The 10,066-nt window shown below is 49.2% G+C and overlaps 1 protein-coding gene across 1 annotated transcript; it reads right to left on the bottom strand.

Annotated features, from left to right (window-relative positions):
* Window positions 1-667: 667 nt before the first annotated feature.
* On the bottom strand, window positions 668-5,773 carry SPRY2 (sprouty RTK signaling antagonist 2). The gene is made up of 2 exons (XM_037059406.1): window positions 5,334-5,773; window positions 668-2,454 (listed from the first exon to the last, which is right to left on the bottom strand). Exon 2 carries the CDS (start codon window positions 2,401-2,403, stop codon window positions 1,456-1,458), a length of 948 nt encoding a protein of 315 aa, XP_036915301.1. The 5' UTR covers window positions 2,404-2,454; window positions 5,334-5,773; the 3' UTR covers window positions 668-1,455.
* Window positions 5,774-10,066: the final 4,293 nt, after the last annotated feature.

Genomic DNA, 10,066 nt, shown 5'->3' on the forward strand with positions numbered 1-10,066 from the left:
GCTTCAATTATTAGGTCAATATATATAGGATGACACTTCCTAATACCCTGGACCCGAATCAAAAACATACTTTATCTTCCCTCTTTCCTAACATAAGGAATTCGGTATCACGGTGATAAAACAAATCTTGAGTCAAACCAGACAGACTGGAAAAAGCATAGCCATGATCAGCCAAGTGAAGAAAACATTCTTGCCTCCTTTATAAGCATTTCTGTGTGCATACGGCATGCCTGACACACAAGATAGTCAATAAACATTGGTGGACCTAAATTCATTTCCCTGGTCTTAAATTAGCTTCATGGCACTCATTCTTAATACTGGATATAAATAAAGCCCGATCATTAATCTTTTAGGAAAGTCTCCTTAATGAAGATTAAAAAGCAAGCAAACAAGCCTGCAAAACAAAGGCAAGCCAGCCAATCTACAAAAGCAGATGGAAGGGTAAGAGCAATGATATATCCAAAGTCAGTCCTCATGATTAATACAGATAGTGTGTCCAATGCTGTTACTTTTCATTGCCAGAATTATCTCCCCAAATCACCAAATCTCCACAGTACTTTAAAAAGCAGTAACCATAAGATAAAAATAATCCTGTAGATACGTGAAATTGTAGGCATGGTTTTCACTTCCAAAAAAAAAAAAGGTAAAATAAGACAAAACGGCTCTGTTTAATTTCAAACGTTAATATATTTTCTATTTTATATTGAACATTTGCATCTGTAACCCCTCATTTGCAGCAACTATGACATCCTCATAAAAGGGGTGAAATTTGTAAGATGCCTCTTAAAATAAATATTCTTTTTTATAAAATAATAAAACTTCAAATAAATATTCTTTACACTAAACAATATGTTGAAAAAATTAGAAAATAAAGGCTGAATTTTACTGTAACTGTACAATATACATGAAGTCCAAAGGGATAGAGTCTTACAATAAAGGCTTTCTGTAAGGCAAAATACAATCTAAAAACATACTGATTGATTCACATTCTTTCGAATGTACAACATATTAGTATAATATTTTGTGACTGTGCCAGAGCATGGCACAATTTGTTTTTCACAGTTGCAAATATTATTGTATATACAAAAATATAGCACATTATCTCTGGAGAAAACAACAGGGGGGAAGAAGTTGTTTGCTAATTTACAAATTTCGCGAGGACTATTCACAAACAAAAATTTTGCTTAGGAGTGTCTGTTGCGTTAGCTTATGCAACACCCGAGTCTCCAGGTTCCGTACCCCACACCTTGAGCTCCATGAACTGAGTTCTAACAAGCGTTATCAGTTAAAATGGCACATGGACAAAAGCATTTCACTGCAAACCGCAAAGAATATCCCAACCTTCTAGTAACAGTGCCAAGATTATAACTGTTTAGTTGGTTGCATATGTGTTAAAAAGAAAGAAAGAAAAAAAGGGAACAATCCTTATTACTTTAACATTCCAGATTAACGATGCTATGTTGGTTTTTCAAAGTTCCTGGGTGGGACAGCGGGAACTTTGCAGCAAACTGTGTTGGAGTTTTTACACCGGCATCCGGGCCTGTTAACCCGGTCGTAACACCCCTGGCACAATTTAAGGCAACCCGTGGCTGGAAGGTAACACCATAAACAAGGCAAAAAGAGCGACATGACACCCATGGCCGACCAACGAGTACACCAGTGAGACTGGCTGCAAGAACACGGGTTGTCGGCACAGTTGTCCTCGTCATCATTGGAACAGTGATAGAAGAGACCTTTCACACAGCACACGCAAGTCCCATAGTCAATCACGTTCTGGGCCGAGCAAAGGCACTGCTTGTCGCAGATCCAGTCTGACGGCAGAGGCCTCGGATAGGTGCACTCCTTGCACTTGCACTTGCCGCAGTCCTCACACCTGTAGGCATGCAGGCCCAAATCTTCCTTGCTCAGCGGCTTAAGCTCACCTGGCTTGAGCTCAGATTTGGGCTGCACCCGGATTATCCCATCAGCAACTGTCCCGGCCGAGAAGGAGGGTCCCAACAGTCTGTGTTCAGACGAACTGCTGCTGGTACTGGTCCTCATACTGCTCCGAGACCCTGAGCTGACCGTGCTGATGGACCTGGACAGAGAAGCTCGTGCAGAAGAATGGACCTGCGGGTGCTGGAGCCTGGGGGGCTGGCGGTGCTCGGGCAGACCGTGGAGTCTCTCATGTTTGTGCTGAGCGGAGGGGCGAGGGGCAGGCTTGAGGCCAGGTCTCGGGACCACGGTAGGCCCCTCCGTGTACTCATTGGTGTTTCGTATAGCTCTGATCTGATCCAGAGACAACACGTGTACCTGCTGGGTGAGGGCTTCTCTAGGGTCGGGCTCCCCACGCTGTCTGCTACTGTCACGGGGTGCCTGCAGCAAGGGCTGTGATCCACTGCCACTCTGAACTCGGGCCTCCATCAGGTCTCGGAAGTGTGGTCACTCCAGCAGGCTTAGAACACATCTGAATTCCTGCGGAAACGTAGAGGAAAGAGTAGGTTTACACTTCAGGATATTTCCCACTCTCCACCCACCCGAGTTAACTCCTCACTTTCCACTCCGCCTAGAGAAATGGGATTTGTACTCAAGTCGCTGTGGGGCTGTGTGGCTATAGAATAGCCACACAATCAATGCCTGCATCAAGACATACAATTTTGGCTGGTTATGAACAATTCTTTAATCCTGTGATGTGTAGTAACACAAAGCTGATCTTCATTTCAGTCACTTAAGTAACAATTCCTCATTCAAATAAACAGAAAATTTTCAAGGTTCAGGTCCAATGTTAAAATTGCAAGCAAGGAATGCAAAAATATAACCATTGCAATGGTTATATTTTGAACATGTCAAACTTTTGACATGTTCAAAAGTTTGAACATCTTTTCCAAATTGGAAAGTTTAATATTATTGTGGCCATTTGTCTTTAGTGTCAATAAATCAGCCTATGGATTCTTAAGTCTGGTTTTACATCAAATAACAAGCTGGTTTTCACCAGTATCCTGTAACTTTATAAAATCCCACATGATGGCTATGGCACGCAAAAAGCAGTTATTTCCCCCAAGCCCCCCAAAGGAATAACTGTAAATTTTACAACAATCATGCACTAGCATTAACTACATAGTAGGCACAAAGTTTTAGAGTTAAAAACAAATCGATTCAAACCCTGTTAGGTGCCAAGAACACATTCAAGCGAATTCACACAACAGGCAACAAGACAGGAACTTATTTGCAGCTTCTCAACTTGAGAAGCCAGATATTTTACAGCCTAATTGCCCAGGAGAACTTAAATTATGTCAAAGCCTTAAAATAAAAGTTTCGCCCGTTTCTAAGCTGAGAACGTAAACTGGTTGGTGTTAACAGGAAGTTATTTTAGAAATTCAAGTGTCACATCTCAAAGTTATCATTCTGACAAAGAATCGCTTCAATTTCAGTCTCTCTATAATATTTCAAAACTCTCACCCCTTTACCAGTAAGTCTGCAATGAAGAAAAACGGGGGAAAGTGGTCCTTGCTCCAACCTCAGATTTTTCGAAGAGAGACACAAGCAGGTGACACATGCCTCCCAATTCCGCGCAAGGCAGAGCTGGAAACCGGATCTCACTTCCAACAGAAAAGCAGAGAAGACAACGTTCCTCTGGCTTTCATTCCGTTTATCGGATTGATCGGCAGCCCAACACAGTCCCCAGCAGGTGGGACACAGTCGGAGCCCCAGGGACTCTACTCCCGGCGGACTGACTCAGCCTCGTGGCCAGGCTGCCCCCACTACCCCGCACAATCTCGAGAGGCAGAGAAGGCGGTGGGGAGGCGGGGGGGGGGGGTGCGGGCGCCTCTGTAGAGGACGTGCTGTGAAACGCTCGAGCACACTTTCCCCTCCCCTCCCTTTCCAGCTAAAATCTCCCCCACCCCAGAGAACTGCCTCCAGCTCCAAGAGGGAGCCACTCCACCCCCAAGCAGAGGTCACGTAGCCCACAGCAGGGCGTTCCCGCAAAGGCCCTCGAACTTCGGGCGCAGGTTTCCAGCCCCAACGTCTTGAGGACGAAAGCCTTGCCTCGGACACACAGCCGGGCACGGAGGTCTAACCCACGCACCCGGGGCGGCTCCACCGTGTACTGACCAACGGAGCACTGCCAACCTTTTGCACACGCCTATACATTAACAATGTAGGCATAGACACATACGTATTCCTTAAAGTAAAAAAAGGAGAGGTCGCTTTTTAAAGAAACGACCTTTTCCGGGGCCCCACTGCACACGTCGGGTGCACAGGACGCCCCACATCCCTGGACTGAAGACTTTCCGTGTAGTGGAAAGAAGCCTCTTGGGGGGGGGGGGTTAGTATGTTATTTCTGCTGACCCCTGGCCTCCTTCGCAACCCCCCACTCCCTCCTCCTCTTTGAAACCCCCATTAAGAAGTGTGTGATCAGACTAAGGATTAGGGGGAAAGGACTTCAACACAAGGGTGGGGCAAACCAACACAGAAACTGCTTTGTAAAAACGCACAAGACTGCGAATTAAAAAAAAACAGCAGCAATAACAAAAAAGTAGATCAGCCAATCAAAGGAAATTTTTAAAAAATGACCCCTTTTGCCACCTATTTTCAGGTAATGGAAACCGATCGCGACCGCTTGATGACTTTCTTCCTGTGTTGGATCAGCCCTATCTTCCAAAAATAAAATAAAGCGTGACCCAGGCCGACCACAGAGAACGGAAAAATGAGAAAGCCGCACTTCCGAACCGCAAGGGACCCGGTGCCAGGCAGCGCGACGCTCCCACCCGCACCCACACCCGCACCGGGCTCTCCGTCCACACGGTACAGAGGCGGGGGGCTCCCTCCACTCGGCCCCCTGTCCTTTTTTCACTCGCGGGGTCTCGCTGCCCCCGTGAGGCGAGCGACTCGCGCGCCACCGGTCCCACCAGCACCCCTGTTTGGGGACACCCTCTCCCAGGACTCTCCTTCCCGGGGAGGGGAACAGGTTTGAAATGCCGGCGCCTGCAAAGACGACCAGGAAAACACAAAGTGTTTTCTCCCGCTCTCAGCTCCAAACTCCGGACCAACGTGGGTCTGGGAGCCGACTCTGTGCGAGCCGTCCGCCACCCCAACCCCCAAGAGCGCGGGCGCGTGGGACCATAGGGTCGAGGACACTTCACCAGGCGCGCACTGCAGCTCCAGCCCAGGCAGGCCGAGCCTTGGCAAGGCAGACCCGTGGGCAACTCTGTGGATTCCCGCGGGGAACCTGGGAGTTAGAGAATAGAAGGCCCGAGGAGAGAGACCCCACTCTCGGTCCGGCTGCACCTACTCCATGTTGCCCACAACCGCCGGCCACGGCGCCAGGAGGGGAAGGGCAGAACGCGCCTCACCGTGATCGCGGCTTTGCACCAACCCCTCTCCGTTGGATTCTCTTCTTCCTGCGTTGTGCAAATAATTCCAGCCCCGATGCAAACTTTCCCCCCCTTCTTTCCAAACTCTGTTTAAGTCCAACTTCCGAGCAATCGGCAGAAGTTAACACGGAGAGGAAAATCCGGAGCCAAGTCCCTAGCCGATGAACACCCCGGGGTTCGGGGCTGTAGTCGACCCCCCTTTCCAGAGGCGCACGCGGAGTATTTCCTCTTTTTTCTCAATGAACTGGAGGCCGAAGCGCCAACAGCGAGTCTCTTTTCCTGGCAGATTAGCGAATGAGAAAAGAAAACGGCCTTACTGAGAACCTAAACCCAGAGGGCCAAATCGTGAGGCTGCCACTGCATCGGAGCGGAGGCGGCGCGGGGCCGCGGGCCGGACGGGCGCGGGGGCCTGGGCGCTGCGCGCTCCGCCGGCCCCTCTCCTCCGCTCGCGCTACTGCGCGCAGCTCTCGGTAGTGCAGACTGGGCGTTGTGGAGGCGCGGCGATGAGGCCGAGGCGGGGGCGGTGGGTGCGGAGGAGGTGGAGGAGGTGGAGGAGGAGGAGGGTCTGGGGCCCGGGCGGGGGGGCTCGTGGTTGGCCTGCGCCCTCGCCTTTCCGGAGGAGGCAGGGAGCTCTGCGGCGGCCGCGGCAGCAGTAAGTGGCGTCATGTGGATCCGAGGCGGAACAGAGCAGTTGTTGTCCCAGAGGATATATCGCATCCGGTCCCAGCTCATTGGCTCCGCGGGGCTACATTCACTCACACTCCAGCGCCCGCCAGCGCTCCGAGCCGCAGGAGGCATTCAAAAGGGCAACCGCGCCGCCCTGCGCGTCCTCAGGCTGGTCCTGCCGCCCGGGCGCCGTCACTCGGGGAGCCCGCGGGGTCCGGCTGGGCACGGCGGGGTCAGTTTATCTAGTTTCAAGGAAACACTGACCTTAAGGTTTCCCTAGAGGCCACGAGGACGCGCCATAGGCTCGGGCTGATTTATGGAACTTTCTCCCCGCCACTAGGAAAAGGGAGTGAACATTTAAAACTAATCCGGTCCCTGCAATGTTAGCATTTAAAACAAGTTGCAGGTTTTAAGACTTTATTAGGACTCCATTTCAAGCCCACCTCTCCCCTTTTCTGATCCCCCTCGAGGGGGCGACGGGGAGAGAAGAAGGGGGAGGGGAAGGGGAGCGGGAAGTGAGGTGGGAGGGCTATTGGTTTATTCTTTGTCTACTGGATTAACCCGATTATACACCAGGCACCAGCACAAACTGCCTCCCCCACCTCAGAGCTGTGCACCAGAGGAACGGAATGCAGATTCGGTTTCAAGTGCCTCCTGCTCTGGCCGGGATTTGCTTTTGATTGTGTCGATTTGTATTTTTCCGATTTAATGTTAGATTTTATTTTTAAAAGGGCAGTTGGCAACATAGATGGAGGCTTTCTGAAGATCTTTTTTTCTCTTTTGGCACAACAGCTGAAGGAAATTGTTCAGTCTAAGCCTTTAAAAAATCAGTTAATTCTGTAATACACACATACAAGATTACTAAGGGACAGATCACGAGCTTCTGAGATGGGAGGGGGGCTCACTCCAGATTCCCTTTTCCATTTACCCAGAAGAGTCATCCTTCACTTCCTACACTCCTTCCCACCTGCAACATTTCTCAGTAAACCCCATTGTCCACTTTGACAATGAGGGCTGCATTTTCATACTTAAAAACAGAAATGTAAAAATAGACATGCAATACGGCCGTTCAGTTAGTAAGAAACATGCTTACACGTGAGAGCACCAGTGAGAAATTAACACCTCCCTCCCCCCACCCCCGCACACACTCTCCTAATACTGGATTCAAGTGATTTACAGAATCACTTTTTACTTTACAGAGAAGTACGGTTAGTACTCCCGAGTAGCACCTGCGAGCTCAGAGTTCTTGAGTCAGTGCTAAGATAGCGTAGTGCTCGACTCCACGGGTCCAGCTCCAGGCCACATGCGTTTGCAGCTACCCTGGCCCTCGCTGCCTTCTCCCGAGCTCTCGCTCTAGAATACCCCGGGTAGATTCCCAGCCGCGCTGCGTTCTCGCCCTCCCTTCTCCATGTTTCTCTATGGCTCTCCCCCCTCGCCCGGGGTTGGGAACTAGAGATGGCAGGGGAAGTGGCATGCGTTATTTCCGGGCGCTGGCCTACCTCCTCCCACCCCTCGGGTGAGAGTGGATGAGGCTACGCGAGCCGCCTCGGCGGCGTCCCGGAGGCTGCAGGCTCGTATCTGCCGCGCCCCCCTTGCCCACCCCGGCCGCTTGCCCGACGCCTGAGTTCTTAGGGCCTCGGGGTGAAGGCGGGCGCCGCCGCACTTCTGGCGCGTCCGGCCACCAGAGGGCGCCCTCCCGGCGCGGGGCAGGGGCTGCCTTCGTTCCCAGTACTCGACGAGGGCCAACGAGGTTCCTTTTACCCACGAAATGTGCTTTAGGCCGGCTAGTTCAAAAGGACAAAAAAAAAAGTCACTTATAACATAAATGCCACAGCAAGTAGCTTTTCCTACCGCCTCCTCCGACACGTTCCTCCTGGGAAGAGAAATGGGGTTCCTGGAATCAGAAGAACTCCTGCTCTTACCAGGGCGGAGGAGTTGGGGGCCAGAGCCAGGCTGTGCGAGGCTGGTCGGGACCGCGCTGTCCTTACTCGGGCAGCAAGTCTCCGGCAGAACAGGTGAAAGGAAAGGTTTCTCTTCGCGTCTTCAAGCCTCTGCACCCGATGGCTGCTTCTTCAGGGCACATTTGTTCCCCTGCTGTTCTCCCAGCGCTGTAGGAACTCTGCGAAGACACGTTGTTCTGGATCGAAGCATAAAATGGAATTTGAAAAGAGGAGCTTCCGGCTGCTTAGAGCACCTTCTATTCTTATTGAGTCAGTCGGGGAAGACGCTAGGAATTTATATTTATCTTTCATGAGCTAGAAGGAATCCCGTGTAATCTAGCTCTCTCCCCTCCCCCACAGCCTCCAGCTTGCTGGCTGGGAAAACGTTTAACCTATAATTTAAGCACGAGGTAAAAACAGGAATCTGTCGGATTCTTTCTGATTTACTCCTTACTATTTATTTTATTTAGTGCAATTATTATTCTTCAGACGTGGTGTATAAAGCCGCATATTGTGCCTTCAAAGTTTACTTAGGGTGTTACGATCCCTAGGAGGAATTACGGTGAGGTGCACGCGTGTGCACGTACACACACCGTGAAGTGTTTGGTGCAGCTCCCGAGTGTGTTCCCAAACGGATGCTCATGCTGCTTTTCTCAGTTACGACTGGGATTCATTTGGGGAGATTCTTCACAACGATGGAAGAAGGAATGTGGTTTAAAACTTCACAAGGAAGTCCATTTTGAAACATGGCGTGGAGAGTTCTAGAGAGGCAGCCCTGCTGTCTGAATAGGCGTTGTCATTTGCCCAATGTTGGAAAACGCCGGTTTCATGGCTCCAAATGCCGGGGCGACCCACCGGGTACCATGCCTGCTGAGTCCTAATAGCTGAACAGGACTGCGTGTTGGACATGTGGGATGTCAGATCTTCATGCTACATTCTGCCTTCATTTACTTTTATTTACTTCATTGTATACATATAATTCGTCTCCATTTCTTTTTAAAATGAGGCAATGTATAAGCCTATGTGAATTTTGCCTGTTTTGATTTTTGGTTGAAACTATCAATGTGGGCAATATATATACATGGTTTTTTACCAGTAGGTATGTGGACCAAGTTAAGGCAGATATTTTCAAGGTAGCACTTGCCTAAGCTTCTGGTTTATGTGTAGTAATAGGTGAACGTAACTTTAAACAATGCTAGTTCGAGTTTCTTTGTCAGGTTGACTGAGCCACTTGGCCTGACTGGGCTCAAACCCAGCTTTTTATTTTTAAAGATTTTATTTATTTATTTAGAGACAGAGGAAAAGAAGGAGAAACAGGGAGAGAAACATGAATCGGTTGCCTCTTATCTGTTTCCAACCAGAGGCCTGGCGGATAACCCAGGCAGAATTCCCTGAGTGGGAATGGAACTGGCGACCTTTTGGCTTGCAGAATGACTACCAACCCACCGAGACACACCTGTCAGGGCCAGGCCCAGTTTTGGTAACCAAAGAGAAATCTTGCTGTGATGTGATGTGTTCTCGAGACAAAGAAGAATTAGCAGCTATTGATTATTTGGTTATTTTGTTAGATTTACAGTCAAGACAGTTTATTTGTGTATTCACATTTAAAGCAGGCCCAGACACACCAGCGTGTATCTCTTCCCAGAATAACAATTTAGGTCTTTCAACCATTATTTTTCTGCACATCCCAGTTGCAATAATAAACTTAATTTATGCAGGGACTATTCTGGGAGGGACCTTCCTCAGTTAAAGGACTTTGCAAGAATAGACCTTTTCACTTGGCCTCATGGCTAGTCATTTGACTGTGAATTGTTTTGGTTTTCCAAAGTATATCGAGTTTGCCTCTAGGAGGGGATGGGAAGGGGGTCCACTGAAAAATGCAAAGGAATGAAAAACAGACCATTAGTTCTTATCCAGGAAGCTTGGAGAACTGGTAACACTCTATCTCTGCATCTAACCTTCTTTGGCGATGTCCTTTATTCCTCACTAAACTGGAGGGAACATCTGGAGTTATCCCAGGTGAAAAGTAGTCTTGGTGAGGTAACCTTGAACTGGAGGTTCCTGTGAGTCGGGTCTTTTTCAGATTTTATATTCAACTTCATGGTT

The sequence above is a fragment of the Sturnira hondurensis genome, unplaced genomic scaffold (genome assembly GCF_014824575.4).
Source record: "Sturnira hondurensis isolate 20B ecotype Veracruz unplaced genomic scaffold, ASM1482457v3 Scaffold0010812, whole genome shotgun sequence".
NCBI classification, from domain to species: Eukaryota; Metazoa; Chordata; class Mammalia; order Chiroptera; family Phyllostomidae; genus Sturnira; species Sturnira hondurensis.